Raw genomic sequence first — 23,075 nt, 5'->3', positions numbered from 1 at the left:
GAAGATTGAAATCATCGAGGCGAGGGTGTTAGTGCCATCTACAGCCTCTCGCACTCGTTCAGTGCTCCTGGAGGAATGTCCCTGTATTCGGATACTCTCTGTCTCTCTCTCCGTTGATGCTGTAGGAGGGTTTGGGTCTTGGCCAAGGTTTAATCGGCAGGCTTTGTGGAGTGGGCTCAGTTATGATGTGTTTCTGGTTGCTCCTTTTTTTGGTGCTTTTTTGGGTGATTTTGAATCCAGGCGGTCTGCAGATAATGAACACTGAGCTGAATATGCCTGGACTCTACCAATTTTGTGTTTTATATTCTGTGTTTTTTGCTTTTTTTAGTAGCCATTTCCAATTTGTTGTTTTTCATGTGGGGTGGGGGGGGGTTAATGTTTTTCTTCGTCTGGGTTCCATGGTTTTCTTTGTTTGTTTCGTGACTGTCTGTGGAGAAGACAAGTCTTAGGGCTGTATATTGCATACATATTTTGATAATAAAGGTACTTTGAATCTTAAAGTGTTAGAATTACAAAGAAAATGCAGAGCAGATAAACAATGTGCAAGGTCATTGACGAGGTAGATTGAGAGGTCAAGAGTCCATCTTATCGTGCCAGGGAGAAATTTAATCGTATGAGAACCGTGGGGTAGGAACTTTTCTTGAGCCTGGTGGCCTGTGCTTTCAGGCTTTTGTATCTTCTGCCCGATGGGAGTTGGAGGAGAAGAGAGAATGTCCAGAGTTGGTAGGGTCTTTGAGTATGCTGGCTGCTTTACTGAGGCGGCGAGAATTGCGGACAGAGTCCATGGAGGGGAGAGGCTGGTTTCCATGATGTAAGAATGTATAATACACAGATGCACGCTCTCTGCAATGAACTGTCCTTGTGTGGGAGAGAATACTCGAACATGGCACCAGAGAGAGTGACTCAGTCACTTTTAGCCAGTGTTGGCTCGATGTGGAAGTCCTGTTATTATTCTATTAATCACAAGTCAGATTTCTGTAACTGGAGCCTACTTATTGTGTGACAGCAAAGAGAGATTATCCTCACTTGTATTGGGAAAGAAATTAATTGTAGTAAGCAGAGTCATGTGGAGCGCAGAGAATGGATTTGGCAGATTAATGAGTGTGAAGGAGTTCAAATCCTTTCAAATCTCAGTTATAAAGACTAATAAAGACAAAGTGATCACATCCCCTGGGAGTCCTGACATACTTCTCCTTTAGTGAGTCAGTTTTGAGGTACATTTTTCTGCAGTTAAACGGTGTGGCAGATACAATATAATTTGTTCCAATGTCTGCATTGTTGCTAAGACCAGGATTTATTGTCCACCCCTACTGCCCATGAAAAAATGGCAGTGAGCCACCCTGTTTAACAACGAGTCCTTCCGGGCAGCCTGCTTCCACTGCGCTGTTGGGTTGGCGTTCCAGGCTTTTGATGAAAGAAGGCAAAATATTTCTAAATCAGGATAGTGCATTACTTGGAATTGGCAAGGGATGAGGTTCCCAAATTCAAAATTATCACATGTACATTGAAACATACAGTGAAATATTTGTGTTAACAATCAACATATCTAAGGATGTGCAGGTATTAGACCATAAGACATAGGAGCAGAATTAGACCATTCAGCCCATTGAGTCTGCTCTGCCATCCCATCATGGCTAATTTATTATCCCTCTTAACCCCATTTTCCTGTCTTCTATCCATAACTCTTGACACCCTGATTAATCAAGAACCTATCAGCCTCCACCTTAAATATACCCCCAGACTTGGCCTTTCAATATTCAATAGGTTTCAATGAGAACCCCCCCCCCATTCTTCTAAACTCCAGTGAGAGCATGTCTACAATGTTCTCAAGCAACAACAGCAGCAAAACAAGCCCCTCACACACATTGGCAGGCTCCAGTCCTTGACACCAGACTCTCAGACTTATAGACATCAGGCTTCCAACTTCCAGAGACACTGACCCATGGGCATCAACCTTTGGGCTTTGACCTCTGGACTTGCCTATCCCTGACCTTCCAACCTCCGGATTTGACCCAGGACTCACTTTGACCTCCAGAGGACCTCTGACCTTGGGAGGCCCCTGCAGTTCTTGTGGTGGAGATTGGGAGGTGCCTTCAGGGCGTTCTTGTCTATTTGCTGCAGTTACAGAGTGATACGGCACAGAAACAGGCCCTTTGGCCCAACCATCTAAACTAGTCCCATTCACCTGTGCTTGGTCTTCTGGATAGATCATGAAACCACATATTTCACTTCAACCTTGACTAGGTACCGGAGCCTCAGTACTCACACCACCAGGTTCAGGAAGAATTATCACCCCTTAACCATCAGGCTCTTCACTCGCCCCATCGCTGAACTGTTCCCACAACCTATGGACCCACTTTCAAGGACACTTCATCCCATGTTTTTAATATTTATTGCTTATTTATTTATTTTAAAAAATCTTTGTTTGTTGTCTTTTGCACGTTGGTTGTTTGTACGTACTGTTGGGTGTGGTTTTTCATTGATTCTATTGTTTATTAAATTTTTGGTGAATGCCTGCAAGAAAATGAATCTCGGGGTCGTTCATAGTGACGTATATGTACTTTGATAACAAATTTACTTTGAACTTTTGAGTTGGATACAAATATGGACTAATTGGTCAAATTATGAATATTTAAATTCCTTACTTGCATGATCAATCACCAATTAAATTATGGTGATACAAGTGTTAATAGGCAATTTAACATGTCGATACTCTTAGCTAATAAGACCTATACAATTGTATTGTGACTGGTGATTGATTAAGCAAATATCATCAAGTTGACCAATAGTAAGTGTTAGTGTGCATCCTTGCCTTGAATCCCAACAAGGTCCAGTCGTTTGCCCAGCGAGCTGTGTTGTTCAAAGTCCTTTCCCGCTTGGGTTAACTCTGCACTGTTTGTGCCTGTCCTCGCTCGCATATTCACTTAATTCTTGCCTTGCCACACTGCTACGGACGGGAAAAGACGTTTATTCCTCTCCAAAGATGCTGCCTGACCTGCTGAGTTCCTCCAGCATTTTGTGTGCTGCTCTTCGACTTCCAGCACCTGCAGAATCTCCCGCGTCCAAGATTTGGGGGTGTTTCTGAATCATCGGAGATGCCCCCAGTCCCCGCTTTGTGGGAGAAGCTCACCCCTGAATGGAGGCACTCTGGTCGCAGACGCCAGTTGCCGAGATGGCAGGGGTGACCACGCCTGCCATTGGCTGCAGTTCGCCCTGCGCCGTCCCGAGGTGGCGACAGGCGCTGTATAAATGAAACTCTGCTATAGTCCGGCCGCTGCCCCGGCCCGCTGGGCTGGACGGCACACGGCGCTTTCCTCGCCGGCTGGACAGAGAGGGGGCACGGAGTCTGCAGCCACCGATCATCATGTCTTTACTGTCTCAGTCCGAGGAGGCAGAGCCCGAGCGCTTCGATGGACTGTCGCTGTTGTACTGGTAGGTATGTGTGTGTCTGTCTGTCTGTGAGTGAGTGTGAGTGTGAGAGTGTGTGTGTGTCTGTCTGTCTGTGAGTGAGTGTGTGTGTGTGTGTGTGTGTGTGTGTGTGTGTGAGAGAGAGAGAGAGAGAGAGAGAGAGAGAGACTGACCCGGACCTGGAACCACGGGTTGGCTATACCTGCCCATCTCTATGTGCCGAGAGTATGATCAAAGTAAATTTATTAACGGAGTACAACCCTGGGATTCGTTTTCTTGTGGGCATACTCAATAAATCCGAGAACCATAACAGAAGCAATGAAAGGCTGCCCGATCAGGACAGACAAAACCGTGCAAATACAAATAAAAAGCAATAAATATCGAGAAGTTGAGATGGAGAGTCCTTGACAGTGAGTCCATCGGTTGTGGCAACAGTTCAGTGATGGGGGGAGTGAAGTTATCCCCACTGGTTGAAGAGCCCGATGGTTGAGGGGTAATAACTGGTGTGTGTTTGTGTCTCCACGTGGTTTTGCACACCCTGTCCACTCGTTTCTGTAGTCACCTCGTGTGTCCCCGAACACCCGCGTATCTCGCTGTTGGCGGGCTCGCTGCGCCTGCCGAGCTCTCTGTGTATGTGTGTGTGTGTTTCTCAATAGCTCTGAACAATTTATTCCGCATTGTTATTGTTTTACCTTGTTCTACCTCAATGCACCGTGTAATGATCTGATCTCGTATCTCGGTACACGCGATAGGCACTTCAGCCCACGAAGTTGTGCCGACTGTTTAACCTACTCTAACCCTTCCCTACCACACAGACCACATTTTTGTCATCCATGTGCCTACCTACGAGTCTCTCAAATGCCCCTAATCTGCCTCTACCACCAGCCCTGGCAGCAAGTACCCCAAACCCGCACCACTCTGTGTGTTTAAAAACCTACCTCTGACATCTCCCTCCAATCACCTTAGAATTATGTCCCTTGGTATGAGCCATTTTCCCCTGGGTGAAATTATCTGGCTGTCTACCTGATACCTCTTAATGTCTTGTACACCTGGAAATCTTCTCTCATCCTCCTTCGTGCTAAAGAGAAACGCCCTGGCGTGCTCAACCTTTCCTCATGAGTCTGATCCCGGTAGAAATTCTGGTAAATCTCTGCACCCTGTCTAAAGTTTCCATATCCGCCCTATAATGAGATGGCCAGTTCCGAGCACGGTGCTGGCCGTGTCTGTTGTGTGGACCTCCATTGTTACATTTTTCCATGTGTCATGGTGCTCCAGGTCAGTCCCTTTGGTGCAGGTGTGTATGTGAGTGAGTCCTGTCTGCCAGGGTCTATCAGTTCTAAGTTCAAAGTAAATTTAGTCACCATGTACAGCCCTGAGATTCACTTTCTTGTGGCATACACAGTAAATCCAAGAAACACAATAGAGTCAATGGAAGGCTGGATAAATGACCACTGTGTAAAAGATGACAAACGGTTGAGGGGTAATAACTGTTCCTGGACCTGGTGGTGTGAGTCCTGAGGTTCCTGTACCACCTTCCCGATGGCAGCAGCGAGAAGAGAGCATGTCCTGGGTGGTGGGGGTCCCTGATGATGGATGCTGCTGTCATACGACAGCGTCCATGTTAATCAAGTCAAGTCACTTTTTATTGTCATTTCAACCATAAACTGCTGGTACAGTACACAGTAAAAACGAAACAACGTTCCTCCAGGACCCTGGTGCTACATGAAACAACACAAAACCACACTAGACTATGTGAGACTTCTCAAGGCTACACTAGACTACGTAAAACAACACAAAAACTACACTAGACTACGGACCTTCACAGGACTACATAAAGTGCACAAAACAGTGCAGGGCAGTACAATAATTAATAAACAAGACAATAGGAACAGTAGAGGACAAATTTCAATATAATAATGATGTAGATGTCAGTCTAGACTCTGGGTATTGAGGAGTCTGATGGCTTGGGGGAAGAACTATTGTACAGTCTGGTCGTGAGAGCCCGAATGCTTCGATGCCTTTTGCCAGCTGGCAGGAGGGAGAAGATGCACTCAGCGGTGGGGAGGGCTGCACCTGTGATGACTTGGCTGCACTCACTACTGTTTGTAGGATTTTCCATTCAAGGGCATTAGTGTTTCTGTACTAGACGATGATGTAACCAGTCAATATACTCTCCACGACACATCCAGAGCAGGTGATGCTGGCAAGCACAGTCACACACTACCTGTGTTCCACCTCTGTCGAGTTCAGCATTTGTAACTTGTGCTCGAGTGCACATCCAGATACTTTCCCGGAGGGGAAATGGCTAATACGAGGGGCATAATTTTGAGGTGATTAGAGGAAAGTATGGGGGTGGGGAATGTCAGAGGAAGGATATTTTACAGAGTAGTGGGTGCATGGAACTCACTGCTGGGGTGATGGGGTTGGACACCTGTCTGTGGGTGGGAGGGGGGAAAGGTGCTCGTTCTGTTGTATTTTGTTGCTTGTTGGCGTGCTGCTAGGGGTGGAGGTAGAGGCCGATATATCAGGGACTTTTAGGCAAGCACATGGATGTAGAAATGGAGGACTTTGTGGGAGGGAAGGGCTAGATTGATCTTGGAATAGGTTACAGTGTCAGCACAACATTGTGAGCAGAAGGGCCCCTACAGTTCTGTGTTCTGAGATTTATATTGAAAGTTTTATCAATATATCATTTTAAGTAAAATTATTGCAACTTGTTTCCTTGAAGAACATTTTTTTTCAGAAGATTCAGTTTTGAGAAACAGCCCAGCACATCTGTAGGTGTGAACATCCCACTATTCAGGACATTTACAAAGACAGGTGTGTAAAAAGGGCCCGAAGGATCATTGGGGACCCGGGTCACCACGATCACAAACTGTTCCGGAAGCTACCATCCGGGAAACAGTACTGCAGCATAAAAGCCAGGACCAACAGGCTCTGGGACGGCTTCTTCCACCAGGCCATCAGACTGATTAATGCTGATACAATTGTATTTCCATGTTATATTGACGATCTTGTTGTAGATACTAATTACTATAAATTGCAACTTCAGACAGAGATGTAATGTAAAGATTTTTACTCATTTATATGAAGGATGTAAGAAATAAAGTCAATATAATTCAATCCAATAGATTTGGTGAACTTGACAAATACAGATGTACTCATTTTTAGATGATAGAATTATTTACATTGCTAAATCCTCTAAATGCATCTGTTTCGGAAACTTGTGTGACCTCCTTTGAACTGATATCCTGTCTCCTGTGTGTTTCCCATCAGTAGAGAGAGGTGTTTGTTATAGACAGATTCTGGGTGATACTCGGTCACTGGGTATCTGCTCGGTGTGGGGAGAGGTGTTTGTTATAGACAGATTCTGGGTGACACTCAGTGATACTCGGTCACCGGGTATCTGCTCGGTGAGGGGAGAGGTGTTTATGGACAGATTCTGGGTGATACTCGGTCACCGGCTATCTGCTCAGTGTGGGGAGAGGTGTTTATGGATAGATTCTGGGTGATACTCAGTGATACTCGGTCACCGGGTATCTGCTCGGTGAGGGGAGAGGTGTTTATGGACAGATTCTGGGTGATACTCGGTCACCGGCTATGTGCTCGGTGAGGGGAGAGGTGTTTATGGATAGATTCTGGGTGATACTCAGTGATACTCGGTCACCGGGTATCTGCTCAGTGTGGGGAGAGGTGTTTATGGACAGATTCTGGGTGATACTAGGTCACCGGGTATCTGCTCGGTGTGGGGAGAGGTGTTTATGGACAGATTCTGGGTAATACTCGGTCACCGGGTATCTGCTCGGTGTGGGGAGAGGTGTTTATGGACAGATTCTGGGTGACACTCAGTGATACTCGGTCACCGGGTATCTGCTCGGTGTGGGGAGAGGTGTTTATGGATAGATTCTGGGTGATACTCAGTGATACTCGGTCACCGGGTATCTGCTCAGTGTGGGGAGAGGTGTTTATGGACAGATTCTGGGTGATACTAGGTCACCGGGTATCTGCTCGGTGTGGGGAGAGGTGTTTATGGACAGATTCTGGGTGACACTCAGTGATACTCGGTCACCGGGTATCTGCTCGGTGTGGGGAGAGGTGTTTATGGACAGATTCTGGGTGACACTCAGTGATACTCGGTCACCGGGTATCTGTTCGGTGAGGGGAGAGGTGTTTATGGACAGATTCTGGGTGATACTCGGTCACCGGCTATCTGCTCGGTGTGGGGAGAGGTGTTTATGGATAGATTCTGGGTGATACTCAGTGATACTCGGTCACCGGGTATCTGCTCAGTGTGGGGAGAGGTGTTTATGGACAGATTCTGGGTGATACTCGGTCACCGGGTATCTGCTCGGTGTAGGGAGAGGTGTTTATGGACAGATTCTGGGTGACATTCAGTGATACTCGGTCACCGGATATCTGCTCGGTGTGGGGAGAGGTGTTTATGGATAGATTCTGGGTGATACTCAGTGATACTCGGTCACCGGGTATCTGCTCAGTGTGGGGAGAGGTGTTTATGGACAGATTCTGGGTGATACTAGGTCACCGGGTATCTGCTCGGTGTGGGGAGAGGTGTTTATGGACAGATTCTGGGTGACACTCAGTGATACTCGGTCACCGGGTATCTGCTCGGTGTGGGGAGAGGTGTTTATGGATAGATTCTGGGTGACACTCAGTGATACTCGGTCACCGGGTATCTGCTCGGTGTGGGGAGAGGTGTTTATGGATAGATTCTGGGTGATACTCAGTGATACTCGGTCACCGGGTATCTGCTCAGTGTGGGGAGAGGTGTTTATGAATAGATTCTGGGTGACACTCAGTGATACTCGGTCACCGGGTATCTGCTCAGTGTGGGGAGAGGTGTTTATGGACAGATTCTGGGTGACACTCAGTGATACTCGGTCACCGGGTATCTGCTCAGTGTGGGGAGAGGTGTTTATGAATAGATTCTGGGTGACACTCAGTGATACTCGGTCACCGGGTATCTGCTCAGTGTGGGGAGAGGTGTTTATGGACAGATTCTGGGTGATACTAGGTCACCGGGTATCTGCTCGGTGTGGGGAGAGGTGTTTATGGACAGATTCTGGGTGACACTCAGTGATACTCGGTCACCGGATATCTGCTCGGTGTGGGGAGAGGTGTTTATGGATAGATTCTGGGTGATACTCAGTGATACTCGGTCACTGGGTATCTGCTCAGTGTGGGGAGAGGTGTTTATGGACAGATTCTGGGTGACACTCAGTGATACTCGGTCACCGGGTATCTGCTCGGTGTGGGGAGAGGTGTTTATGGACAGATTCTGGGTGACACTCAGTGATACTCGGTCACCGGGTATCTGCTCGGTGTGGGGAGAGGTGTTTATGGACAGATTCTGGGTGACACTCAGTGATACTCGGTCACCGGATATCTGCTCGGTGTGGGGAGAGGTGTTTATGGACAGATACTGGGTGACACTCAGTGATACTCGGTCACCGGGTATCTGCTCGGTGTGGGTGTTTATGGACAGATTCTGGGTGATACTCGGTCACCGGGTATCTGCTCGGTGTGGGGAGAGGTGTTTATGGATAGATACTGGGTGACACTCAGTGATACTCGGTCACCGGATATCTGCTCGGTGTGGGGAGTGGTGTTTATGGACAGATTCTGGGTGATACTCGGTCACCGGGTATCTGCTCGGTGTAGGGAGAGGTGTTTATGGACAGATTCTGGGTGACACTCAGTGATACTCGGTCACCGGGTATCTGCTCGGTGTGGGGAGAGGTGTTTATGGACAGATTCTGGGTGACACACAGTGATACTCAGTCACCGGGTATCTGCTCGGTGTGGGGAGAGGTGTTTATAGACAGATTCTGGGTGACACTCAGTGATACTCAGTCACTGGGTATCTGCTTGGTGTGGGGAGAGGTGTTTATGGACAGATTCTGGGTGATACTCGGTCACCGGGTATCTGCTCAGTATGGGGAGAGGTGTTTATGGACAGATTCTGGGTGACACTCAGTGATACTCGGTCACCGGGTATCTGCTCAGTATGGGGAGAGGTGTTTATGGACAGATTCTGGGTGATACTCGGTCACCGGGTATCTGCTCAGTGTGGGGAGAGGTGTTAATGGACAGATTCTGGGTGACACTCAGTGATACTCGGTCACCGGGTATCTGCTCAGTATGGGGAGAGGTGTTTATGGACAGATTCTGGGTGATACTAGGTCACCGGGTATCTGCTCGGTGTGGGGAGAGGTGTTTATGGACAGATACTGGGTGACACTCAGTGATACTCGGTCACCGGATATCTGCTCGGTGTGGGGAGTGGTGTTTATGGACAGATTCTGGGTGATACTCGGTCACCGGGTATCTGCTCGGTGTAGGGAGAGGTGTTTATGGACAGATACTGGGTGACACTCAGTGATACTCGGTCACCGGGTATCTGCTCGGTGTGGGTGTTTATGGACAGATTCTGGGTGATACTCGGTCACCGGGTATCTGCTCGGTGTGGGGAGAGGTGTTTATGGATAGATACTGGGTGACACTCAGTGATACTCGGTCACCGGATATCTGCTCGGTGTGGGGAGTGGTGTTTATGGACAGATTCTGGGTGATACTCGGTCACCGGGTATCTGCTCGGTGTAGGGAGAGGTGTTTATGGACAGATTCTGGGTGACACTCAGTGATACTCGGTCACCGGGTATCTGCTCGGTGTGGGGAGAGGTGTTTATGGACAGATTCTGGGTGACACACAGTGATACTCAGTCACCGGGTATCTGCTCGGTGTGGGGAGAGGTGTTTATAGACAGATTCTGGGTGACACTCAGTGATACTCAGTCACTGGGTATCTGCTTGGTGTGGGGAGAGGTGTTTATGGACAGATTCTGGGTGATACTCGGTCACCGGGTATCTGCTCAGTATGGGGAGAGGTGTTTATGGACAGATTCTGGGTGACACTCAGTGATACTCGGTCACCGGGTATCTGCTCAGTATGGGGAGAGGTGTTTATGGACAGATTCTGGGTGATACTCGGTCACCGGGTATCTGCTCAGTGTGGGGAGAGGTGTTAATGGACAGATTCTGGGTGACACTCAGTGATACTCGGTCACCGGGTATCTGCTCGGTGTGGGGAGAGGTGTTTATGGACAGATTCTGGGTGACACTCAGTGATACTCGGTCACCGGATATCTGCTCGGTGTGGGGAGAGGTGTTTATGGACAGATTCTGGGTGACACTCAGTGATACTCGGTCACCGGATATCTGCTCGGTGTGGGGAGAGGTGTTTATGGACAGATACTGGGTGACACTCAGTGATACTCGGTCACCGGGTATCTGCTCGGTGTGGGTGTTTATGGACAGATTCTGGGTGATACTCGGTCACCGGGTGTCTGCTCGGTGTGGGGAGAGGTGTTTATGGACAGATTCTGGGTGACACTCAGTGATACTCGGTCACCGGGTATCTGCTCGGTGTGGGGAGAGGTGTTTATGGACAGATTCTGGGTGACACTCAGTGATACTCGGTCACCGGGTATCTCTGGGTGACACTCAGTGATACTCGGTCACCGGGTATCTGCTTGGTGTGGGGAGAGGTGTTTATAGACAGATTCTGGGTGATACTCGGTCACCGGGTATCTGCTCAGTGTTTGCTCTTGTCAGCAGACTGCTCTCTGCCCCTTCCACTGCTTGATTGGTTTATGAGATAATAAAAAACAGCCAGTGAGATTACTTCATAACCAGGCTCTACAAACAGGAGTAAATTGATTTTGGGCACTCAGATAAATACCAAAAACATTACAGAATCTATTTGACTTCCCATTCCCATTCTGGAATGTTGATCCATGGATAGGTGAGGAGAATAGAATGTGTGAGAGAGTAACGGGAATGGAAAAAGTGATGTGGGGGTGTGGGGATAGAGATTACCAGAAGTTAGAGAGATCAGGAGTTCCCAGTCTGAGGTCCATGGACCCCTTCAAAAGGTTTGTTTATTATCAAAGTGTACAACTCTGAAATTCTTCTCCGGATAGCCACAAAACCAAAACAGAAAAGAATGGTAGCAACGATCATCAACACGGAAAGTTCTGGCCCTCCCCGCACCAAAAAATTAACTAAATTGATACAGGCACATCGGCCCCCAAATCCCTCACCCCCTCACCCCCCCACCCCCCCCCCCCCCCCGCCCCCACACACACACACACACACACACACACACACGAAGATCAGGCAAAAAACACAAATTATAATTTAAAAAAGCGTAGACTGAGGAAAAGAAAGTCTCTTGTCCAAGTCCATATCGGAAGTGCAGAAAACCTGGGCAACGTTAAGCAACTTTGCTTAATGATGCTGGTCCATGGCTACCCAGATGGAACATGAGCTGTTGCTCCTCCAGCCTGAGAGTGACCCCATAGCAATATAGGGAGGCCATGGACCGACCGACATGGTGGAATAGGAATGGGGAGTCAAATTGAGATTCAAGATTATTTAATGTCATTTCCAGTACACAAATGTAAGGAGAATTAAATAATTGTTACTGCAGATCTGATGCAGCACAAAAATACACAAGATAAAGTACAAACAGCATTTCCAGAAAAGTTGGGATATTTTCCAAAATGCAATAAAAACAAAAATCTGTGATATGTTAATTCACGTGAGTCTTTATTTAACTGACAAAAGTACAAAGAAAAGATTTTCAATAGTTTTACTGACCAACTTAATTGTATTTTGTAAATATACACAAATTTAGAATTTGATGGCTGCAACACACTCAACAAAAGTTGGGACAGAGTTAAAATAAGATTGAAAAGTGCACAGAATATTCAAGTAACGCCAGTTTGGAAGACTCCACATTAAGCAGGCTAATTGGTAGCAGGTGAGGTATCATGACTGGGTATAAAAGTAGCGTCCATCAAAGGCTCAGTCTTTGCAAGCAAGGATGGGTCGTGGCTCACCCCTTTGTGCCAAAATTCGTGAGAGAATTGTTAGTCAGTTCAAAAGGAACATTTCCCAATGCAAGATTGCAGAGAATTTAGATCTTTCAACATCTACAGTACATAATATTGTGAAAAAATTCAGAGGATTCAGAGACATCTTAGTGCGTAAAGGGCAAGGTTGGAAACCACTGTTGAATGCGCGTGATCTTTGAGCCCTCAGGCGGCACTGCCTAAGAAACCGTCATTCTACTGTGACAATTGTAGCCACTTGGGCTCGGGAGTGCTTCAGAAAACCATTGTCACTTAACACAGTCTGTCACTACATCCAGAAATGCAACTTGAAACTGTATTACACAAGGAGGAAGCCATACATCAACTCTATGCAGAAACGCCGGTGGGTTCTCTGGGCCCGAGCTCATCTCAGATGGACCGAAAGACTGTGGAACCATGTGCTGTGGTCAGATGAGTCCACATTTCAGCTAGTTTTGGGAAAAAACGGGTGTCGAGTTCTCAGTGCCAAAGATGAAAACGACCATCCTGATTGTTATCAGCGAAAGGTGGAAAAGCCAGCATCTGTGATGGTATGGGGGTGCATCAGTGCCCATGGCATGGGTGAGTTGCATGTATGTGAAGGTACCATTGACTCTGAGGCGTATATTAGGATTTTAGAGTGACATAGGTTGCCATCAAGGCGACGTCTCTTCCCGGGACGTCCATGCTTATTTCAGCAGGACAATGCCAGACCACATTCTGCATGGGCTACAGCAGCATGGCTTTGTAGACACAGAGTGCGTGTGCTTGACTGGCCTGCTGCCAGTCCAGATCTATCTCCTATTGAAAATGTATGGCGCATCACGAAGAGGCGAATCAGACAACGGAGACCACGGACTGCTGAGCAGCTGAAGTCTTATATCAAGCAAGAATGGACAAAATTTCCAATTGCAAATCTACTACAATTAGTATCCTCAGTTTCAAAATGATTAAAAAGTGTTATTAAAAGGAAAGGTGATGTAACACAATGGTAAACATGCCTCTGTCCCAACTTTTGTTGAGTGTGTTGCAGCCATCAAATTCTAAATTTGTGTATATTTACAAAATACAATTAAGTTGGTGAGTAAAACTATTGAAAATCTTTTCTTTGTACTTTTGTCAGTTAAATAAAGGTTCACGTGAATGAACATATCACAGATTTTTGTTTTTATTGCATTTTGGAAAATATCCCAACTTTTCTGGAAATGGGATTTGTACATAATAACACAAAATAAATATAAATTCATAAGATAGCTTCTGTACATTGGTTGTGTATCCATAAAGTTTCATGAGGCTGTGCACAAGGTGACTGACAGGAAATAATATAGTGGTGGAGTTACTGGGTGGAATTGTTGATCAGCCGTACTGCTTGGGGCAAGTAAATGGATGGCCACTGGGAAAACCTGCCGTTTGTGGCTGACGGAGCAACAGTGCTCGATGAACCGGTCCCCCAATCCACATCAGGTCTCACAGACATAGAGGAGGCCAGACTGGGAACACCCGATACAGTAGATGACCCCGACAGACTCCCAAGTGAAGTGATTTTATTTTCCTTCACTGTAGGTTTCTTGTGAATAATTATTGTGTGTACATTCCCTTCAGGACCATCATGGGACCCTATGGAATCAATCGGGCTGTACAACGTATCGTGTTCTCCGACTGTGAGAATGGCCTGGGTAAGTCTGAGCTTCTCGGCTGTGTCGTCTGTCACGTCCACCCATGTGGACAGGCAGAGAGGTACGTTAGCCTAGTGGTTAGTGCTACACTTTACAGCACCAGCAGTAAGATCAGGGTTCAGTTCCACCGCTGTCTGTAAAGAGTTTGCATGTTCCCACCACAACTGTGTGGGTTTTCTCCAGGCGCTCCAGTTTTCTCCCACATCCCGAGAAATGTCGATTAAATCGGGCCTCAGCCTGAAACGGTGACTGCTTATTCATTTCCGTAGATGCCGCCTGACCTGCTGAGTTCCTCCAGCATTTTGTGTGTTGCTGAGGGTTAGTAAGTTGTGGGCATGCTATGTTTGCGCAAGAAGCTTCACAACACTTGTGGATTGCCTCCAACACATCATCAGACCGTTGACATAAACGATGCATTTCACTCTCTGTTTCAATGTTTAGATGTATATGTATAGTTAATACCATCATTCCCACAATCCTGATTGAGAAGTTGCAGAACCTGGGCCCCTGTACCTCCTTCTGCAATTGGATCCTCAACTTCCTAACCGGAAGACCACAATTTGTGCAGGTTGGTGATAACATATCCTCACTGATGATCAACACTGGTGCACCTCAGAGGTGTGTGCTTAGCCCATTGCTCAACTCTCTCTATACCCATGACTGTGTGGCTAGGCATAGCTCAAATACCATTGTTGGTAGAACCTCAGATGGTGACAAGAGGATGTACAGGAGTGAGATATGCCAACTAGTGGAGTGGTGCTGCAGCACTCAATGTCAGTAAGATGAAAGAGCTGATTGTGGACTTCAGGAAGGGTAAGGTGAAGGAACACATACCAATCCTCATAGAGAGATCAGAAGTGGAGAGAGTGAGCAGTTTCAAATTCCTGGGTGTCAAGATCAAAACCTGGTCCCAACATATTGATGCAGTTATAAAGAAGGCAAGAGAGCTGATGTACTTTATTAGGAGTTTGAAGAGATTTGGTATGTCAACAAATACACTCAAAAACTTCTATAGTTGTACCATGGAGAGCATTCTGACAGGCTGCATCACTGTCTGGTATGGGGTGGTGAGGCTACTGCACAGGACCGAAAGGAGCTGCAGAGGGTTGTAAATTTAGTCAGTTCCATCTTGGGTACTAGCCTACAAAGTACCCAGGACATCTTTAAGGAACGGTGTCTCAAAAAGGCAGTGTCTATTATTAAGGACCTCCAGCACCCAGGGCATGCCTTTTTCTCACTGTTACCATCAGGTAGAAGATACAGAAGCCTGAAGGCACACACTCAGCGATTCAGGAACAGCTTCTTCCCTTCTGCCATCCAATTCCTAAATGGACATTGAACCCTTGGACACTACCTCACTTTTTTAAAAATATATAGTATTTCAGTTTTTTGCACGATTTTTAATCTATCTAATATATGTATACTGTATTAAGTATATTGAATAAGATTTACTTTTTTTCTGTATTATGTATTGCATTGAACTGCTGCTGCTAAGTTAACAAATTTTATGTCACATGCCGGTGATAATAAACCTGATTCTGATATGTGACAAATAAAGCTCATCTGGATTCAACCCACTGGGTCCTCACACTGATCCAAAACTAAACCAAAACAATTGCTGGCAGCCTGCGACCCCACAGAGTTTTCATACTCGTGTGACACGCCCACAGCTCCAGAGAGTCAACTTCCCTATTTCAGTCCTTAATTAGCAATTAGCAAATATACACTTAAGCATTATTGAGCGTCATCTTAGTGGTCAGCAAAATACAACCTCAGCCAGTCCCAAGCTACAAACTGTCACAATACAAGCAAGAATACGTAATTTATCCCTTTACTTTTACCACACCCCTGTGAACGTGACCAGTTACCACAATACACGTAATAAACATGCAGGACAGGCTCCTACACTAACTATCAATGACCCAATATACACTGGTCCTACGTTAGTCAGTCTCAGTATTGTACTGAAGTCCTGAGTCAGGCTTGAGCTCTCCACCCTCTGCCTGCTGAAACAGAGGAGGCACTGGATTAGAGTTGTCACTATAGGCAGGACAAGTGCTACACCACCTCCCTCATCACTATTCTCGTCCCTAAACAGGCCTTCCAAGTGAAGCGACTCTTCGCAATGTTGGAGTCATCTAGTATATATATTCAGCACTCACACCCTACATAAGTGAGACCCCTCCCAGATCGGGACACTGTTTTGTTGAGCACCACCCTCCATCCACTGCAGAAGGCAGGCTCTCCCGGTGGCCGCCCACGCCCATTCTGACATGTCTGTCCATAGCCATCTCTACTGCCATGATGAGGCCAAACTCGGTTTGAAGGAGCAACACCTCATATTCTGTCTACGTAGTCTCCAACCTGACAGCATCAATGTTGATTTCTCTAACTTCCTGGAATTTCTCCCCTTGCCCCTTCTTTCTTTTTCCATTCCCCTTTCTGGCTCCCTTCTCACTCCTTCTCTCCTCACCTACCCTTCACCTCCCTCTGGTTGCCCTCTTTCTTTCTCCACTGCCCCCTCCTCTTAAATTCCTTCAGCTCTTTATCTCTTCCACCTATCACCTCCCAGCTTCTCACTTCACCCCCCCTCCACTACCCATCCTCCTTGCCCCTCACTTGGTCTCGCCTATCACCTGCCAGCTTGTACTCCATCTGCCCCCACCCCAGCCTTATTCTGGCTTCTTTCCCCCTTCCTTTCCAGTCCTGACGAAGGGTTTCGGCCCAACTATTTATTCTTCTTCATAGATGCTGCCTGACCTGTTGTGTTTTTCCAGGTAGGTAGGTAGGTAGGTGTGTGAGTGTGTGTCTCTGCATTTGGTTTACTATTGAAGCCCTGTGGAGGTTCAGATTTATTTATCACATCCACATGGACACATGTAGTGAAATGTGACATTTGCATTAACCACCAAGGATTTGCTGGGCAGAAGCCAGCGGGTTTTGCCACTCATTCTGGTGCTATGATAGTGTTAGGCTGACTGCTGTGCTACCTCCCAATTAAGACTTGTGACCAGTTACAGTGCACACGGTGACAGTTGTGTGTCAGAAACAGCAATGTTGATATCGCATTTTACACTGACTCCCACGTCACAGACTGACATTACAAAGATGAGGCGACGCAAATAAAGATTCAAGTTAAAGATTGGCGCTGTTTGTCACAAGTCATCCAAACACACAGTGAAGTGTGACATTTGTGTCAACGACCAATACAGTCTGAGGAGCAGCCCGCCAGTGTCACCACGCCTCTGGAGCCAACAGAGCACGCCCACAGCTCACTGACCCTACCCATACGTCCTTGGAATGTGGAAGGAAACCCAAGCGGTCACAGAGAGAACATACAAAGTCCTGGGCAGCAGTGGGAATTGATCCCCATTACGCTAACTGCTATGCCACTGTGTGGGAATGTCTGGATGAGGTCACTTTTACAGAGAGCAGAAGGAGGCCGGCTGGATCAGTTGGAATAGTGACATCTAGAAGTCACAAGCTGCGACTGAGGAAGTTGCGGTGCCAACACAGAATTGATAACATAATTCTTTTCTCTGTTTTAGGTATTAAAGTTATTGGTGGGTTTAAAGAACAAACCGGTGAGGAGTATGGAATTTATGTTAAGCGTATTTTGCAGAGTGGAATAGCAGCAAGCGATGGTAAGCATATAGTGTCTGCTGCTGTATTTTATAGTAAAGTACAGACTGTTCAGCCCACTGTGTTGTGCCAACCTTTTAACCTACTCAACATCAATCTAACCCTTCCCTGCCACATAGCCCTCCATTTTTCTATCATCCATGTGCCTATTGAAGGGTTTATGAAACTCTAATGTATCTGCCTCTACCACCACCCTAGCAAGCCATTCTTTGCACCTACCACTCCAAAAACCTACCTTCAACATCTCCCCAATACTTTCCTCCAGTCACCTTAAAATTAGCATCGTCATCATTATGTGTCGTGTCGTATGACGTGGGTGATCATGGTCATAATTAATACTCTTCAGAGATTGTCTACCTGGTGTCATTGGTCACATAACCAGGACATGATATGCACCAGTTGTTCATTCAACCATGCACCACCTGCTCTCATGGCTTCACGTGACCCTGATCAGGGGCTAAGCAGGTGCTACACCTTGCTCAAGGGTGACCTGCAGGTTAACAGAGAAGGAGCACCCTCCACCTCCTTTGGTAGAGATGTATCTCCACTCTGCCACCCACTTAAAATTATGCTCCTGATATTAGCAATTCCCTTCCTGGGGAAAAAGTCTGATTATCCACTCAATCTATGCCTCTTATCATCTTGTGTACCCCTATCAAGTCGCCTTTCATCCTTCCTTCCTTCACTTCAGAGAATAGCCCTAGCTCACTCAACCTGTCCTCATAAGACAGGCTCTCTAATCGAGCCAGCATCTTGGTAAATCTCCCTCTATCTGATCAGAACCGAATACAATACTCCGATGGTCTAACCAGAGTTTTGTAGAGCTACAGCATTACCTTGTAGCTCTTGGACTCAATCATGCCATGCAAACTGCTCTGCTACTGTGCCACCCCTCACTTCAGCCAACGTGGGTCAGCACACATGCCCGTTCCAGTGGGGGCAGCGAGAGCAGCCCAGTGGAGTGGGGAGGGCCATGACCTAATGCTGAGGTTGGACTGGGTTCTCTGTTGGACCTGTGTCCCAGCTGTCTTTTTGGATCTAATCCCTGCCTCTGTTTCAGGTCGACTGCAGCCTGGTGATTTGATCTTGGAGGTGAATGGAGAGGACCTGGCTGGAGTTACGAACGAGAGGTACGTGATCTGGTGCTAAGCAGCGACGTTCCTCATCTCCACCGGTGGCTCTGCCTGAGGCTGGCATGGCCACCAATTTTGAGAGCCTCTCCATGGGGTCAGTAGTTTCCTCCCCACCCCTTTCCACCAGCTCTGTGGGGCCCCTCCCTTCCCCTCCAGGGGAAGACAGAATGTCTGGGATGGGTAGGGATATGATTACTGAGGAGAATCCATGGAGGGGTGGCTGGTTTCTGAGCTGTATCAGACCGAGTTGTTGCCGTACCAAGCCGCGATGCATCCAGATGGGATGTTTTCTGTGGTGCATCAGTAGTGCTGACTATCTGTTCCCTTGGTCGCGGTATTCCAGCACTCATTTTCACTATGCAGATGGACGTGGTCCTTGCCATTTGAGCAAGTGCTCTTGCTTGAGCACCCTCTCTGACCAGACTGTGGGACCCCCTCCGTACCCCTCTCCACGGTCTCGTGGCACCCCTTTCTGCCACTCTCCACCGAGACGCTCCTCAAACCTGTTGTCTTGGCCAGCCTTCTGGTGACCTGCCCTGATATCTGTGTGTCTGATTTTGGAATGTTTTAAAAGTGGTCACCAATGATAGTTAGGTAATGTTAATAGACCGTTCAGAAATCTGGTGATGGAGTGGAAGAAACTGTTCCTAAAATGTTGAGTGTGGGTCTTCAGGTTCCTGTACCTTCTCCCTAATGTTCCAGAGGGGGAGGATCTTCAACAATGGATGCTGCTTTCTTGAGCCACTGTCCTTTGAAGATGTCCTCAATGCCAAGGAGGGTTATGCTGTGATAGAACTGGCTGAGTCCACAACCTTTTGAGTTCTGCATTCTGTTCTGACTTCCCCACTATAGGAAGGATGTAGAGACTTTAGACAGAGTGCGGAAGAGATTCACCAGGATGCTGCCAGGATTAGAGAGCATGAGCTATGGGAGAGGTTGGACAAACTTGGGTTGTTTTCTCTGAAGCAGTGGAGGCTGAGGGGAGATCTGATGGAGTAGGAGTTCCCAACCATTTTTATTCCCTTGAGCCATACCATTAACCGAGGGGCCTGTGGGCTACAGGTCGGGACCCCTTGTGATAGACGTTTATAAGGTTATGAGAGCCATAAGTAGAGTTAAAAAAACCTGTATCTTTTTCCCAATCTGCAATGTTTAATACCAGAGGGCATGAATTTAAAGTGAGGGGGTAATTTCAGAGGAGGTGAGTGGGGCAGGTTTTTGTTTACATAGTGGTGAATGCTTGGGTTGTACTACCTGGGGTGTTGGTGGAGAGTCGTACAAGGGCTCTTGGGTAGGCACATGGATATGCAGAGAATAGGGGGATATGGAAGCAGAAGGGATCAGTTTAGTTCTCTGAGTGCACTGCCCTTCACACTCTCTCTGCACCAGCCGCAACCTCACCATCAAACCTGCAGACAAAGGGGGTGCTGTTGTAGTCTGGCGGACTGATCTTTACCTTGCTGAGGCCAGGTGACAACTCTCAGGCACCTCCTCATACCTACCCCTTGAAAAAGACCCCACTTGGGACCATCAGGAGATTTCTCCAACATAATCACCATCCTCATTGGCTCTGGAGATCTCCCATCAATTGCCATCAACGTCATAGTTCCCTTACCCCGCACTCTGTGTTTTTACCTCCTACCCAAGATCCACAAGCCTGGTTCTCCAATAGGCCCATTGTCTACCGGTTCTGGACCCACTGAACTTGTGTCTGCATATCTCGACTTCATTCTATCCCACAGTCTCTTCCCACCTACTGTACATCCACCACACTTTTCATGCTCTCGATCTCCTCAACAGCTTTCAATTCCCTAGCCCTGATTGCCTCATTTTCAGCATGGATGTCCAGTCCCTAAACAGCTCTATCCCCAATCACGAAGGCCTTAAAACCCTCTGCTTCTTTCATGGCAACAGACCTGACCAGTTCCACTTCACCACTATCCTCCTTTGTCCAGCAGAACTGGTCCTCACTCTCAGCCGTTTATCTTTCGGCTCCTCCCACTTTCTCACACTCAAGGGGTACTAATGGGCTTATGGATACTCGCATATGCCCCAGCTGTGTTTGTCTCATTGGCTATGTACAACAGACCATGTTTCAATCCTTGTCTGGTAATGCTCCCCAACTCTTCTTGCACTTCACCAACAACTTCCACCCTGCCCTTAAATTCACTTGGTCCTTTTCTGACGCCTCTTTCCCCTTTCTTGATCTGTTTCCATCTCTGGAAACAAATTGCTTACCGATATCTTTTATAAACTACCAACTACTATGGCTATCTTGACTATACCTTTTCCCAATCTGTCTCCTGTAAAAATGCTAAACAAGAGAAAATCTGCAGATGCTGAAAACCTGAGGAACACACACAAAATGCTGGAGGAACTCAGCAGGCCAGACAGCAACTGTGGAAAAAAGTATAGTCTTCATTTTGGGCCGATATCCTTCAGTCCTGCCAAAGGATTTTGGGCCAAAATGTCAACTGTACTTTTTTCCACTGATGCTGCCTGGCCTGCTGAGTTCCTCCAGCATTTTGTGTGTGTTGCTGTAAAAATGCTATTCCCTTTTCTCAGTTCCTTCATCTCCTCCGCATCTGTTCCCAAGACGAGGCTTTGCTTTCCAGAAAATTGGAGATGTCCTCCTTCAAAAAAAACAGGTTTTCCTTCCTCCACCATTGATGCTGCCCTCATCCACATCTCCATTTCCCAAACATCTGCCCTCACCCTGTCCTCCTGCTGCGTAAATGGGGATGGTGTTCCTCCCCTACTACTCTGTGAGTCTCCTCATCCAGCACATCATTCTCCGCAACATGTCTTATTCTGTCTGCAGAGCCTGTAAACTGATCATGTGAACATTGATTTCTCCAACATTCAGCAATTTTCCTCCCTCCTCCTTCCCTCTTCAATTCCTTTCTTGTCTTTTCACTTCTCATTTGCCTATCACCTCCCCCTGGTGCCCCACCTCTTTCCCATTTTCCCATGGTCCACTCTCCTGTCCTATCAGATTCCTTTCTCTCCAGCCTTTTGTCTTTTCCACCTATCACCTCCTAGCTTACTTTATCCCCTCCCCCACCCAACTAGCTTCACCTATCGCCTGCCAGCTTGTGCTCCTACCCCGTTCCCCACCACCACAGTCTAGCATCTTCCTCTTTCCTTTCCAGTCCTGATGAAGGATCTCGGCCTGAATCATAGATGTGCCTGAACGGCTGAGTTCCTCTCGCATTTTGCGAGCGTTCCTCTGGAAATCCAGCATCTGCAGAATCTCGTGTCTTTATAGTTAGGTGTTTTATTGCTTACACCCAAAAGCATGCCTGTGCAGTACTGTTCTATGTTCTAGTGCAGACAAGTCGGACATATGCTTAGAATGAATTGTTGCTGGTCCGGATTAGCCCAGGAGAGAGGTTGCTCGACTGGTTTGAGATAGTTCTACAGAGAGCTCTTTCTGAGCCAGAGTAACACAGTCTGGAGCTGCCCTGGCCGTGAGCTCCATAAAGCCATGTCCTTAAAGTGAACTGTTTGTGATCTTTCACAGGGCTGTGGACATCCTGCGCACCGCCTCAGCATCCAGCCACATGTCCTTGCTGATCGCTCGCGATGATGAATCCAGGTAATAAAGGCTTCTTCTTTCCTTCATCCTTAAGCCCCTTAATGTCGTTAGACTGGGATTTGCAACACATGATTAAACTGTGGTGCAATATAACGCTGAGGGGTTTCAGTGGTGCAATATTACACCGAGGTTTCAGCCCCCCTTCGCTCCAACATCTCGCTTACCGTGGCTGATGAAAGGACAGTGTCAGGATTTTAGTCTTTCTGGTGAAGGTGAGTCTCAGACTCTCCCCAGTGGAACAGAGGGATGTTCCTTTCCTGATTTACTCTAATAAGTAATTAATTAGAAATCACTTTACCAGTTAAGCTGATTAGTGTGTTTAAGCTTTGCCTTTCTCTTATTCCATTCCTTCTAAGCTCCAACTCAGTAACAGAATTTAAATCCAACTAAATGCTGGTGGTGAAATGGTGAGAAGGGTTGTCAGGTCTTGATGTGTGATCTTCCCCTTGCAGCAATAATCTCTCTATTGAGCTGGTGCATGAACATAAAACAACACAGCACTTCAGCCCACAAACTTGTGCCGACCTTTCAACATACTCCAAGATCTATCCAACCCTGCCCTCCTACATAGCTCACCATTTTTCTATCATCCATGTGCCTATCTAAAGTCTCTGAAATATTCCTGATGCATCTGCCTGTAGCACCACCCCTGGCAGGGCAATACACACATCCACCTCCCCCTATA

General features: G+C 47.0%; 1 protein-coding gene across 6 annotated transcripts in view; it reads left to right on the top strand.

Moving 5' to 3' along the window:
- stxbp4 (syntaxin binding protein 4) overlaps positions 1–23,075 on the top strand; it is a 150,260-nt gene that overhangs the window by 11,641 nt on the left and 115,544 nt on the right. For 4 of the 6 annotated variants that reach the window (XM_073026473.1, XM_073026476.1, XM_073026472.1 and 1 more), the window contains exons 1-5: positions 2,887–3,432; positions 13,944–14,017; positions 17,566–17,661; positions 18,720–18,789; positions 22,316–22,390. In XM_073026473.1, coding sequence (XP_072882574.1) covers positions 3,365–3,432; positions 13,944–14,017; positions 17,566–17,661; positions 18,720–18,789; positions 22,316–22,390 — 383 coding nt within the window. In that variant the 5' untranslated portion in view covers positions 2,887–3,364. Of the gene's footprint in view, positions 1–2,886; positions 3,433–13,943; positions 14,018–17,565; positions 17,662–18,719; positions 18,790–22,315; positions 22,391–23,075 lie in introns of those variants that run through there. The other 2 variants (XM_073026474.1, XM_073026475.1) reach the window with 1 other exon arrangement.

This window comes from Hemitrygon akajei, chromosome 22 (genome assembly GCF_048418815.1).
Source record: "Hemitrygon akajei chromosome 22, sHemAka1.3, whole genome shotgun sequence".
In the NCBI taxonomy this organism is placed as follows: Eukaryota; Metazoa; Chordata; class Chondrichthyes; order Myliobatiformes; family Dasyatidae; genus Hemitrygon; species Hemitrygon akajei.
The sequence above is the reverse complement of the archived record's forward strand: the minus strand, read 5'-3'. Positions and strand labels throughout refer to the sequence as shown.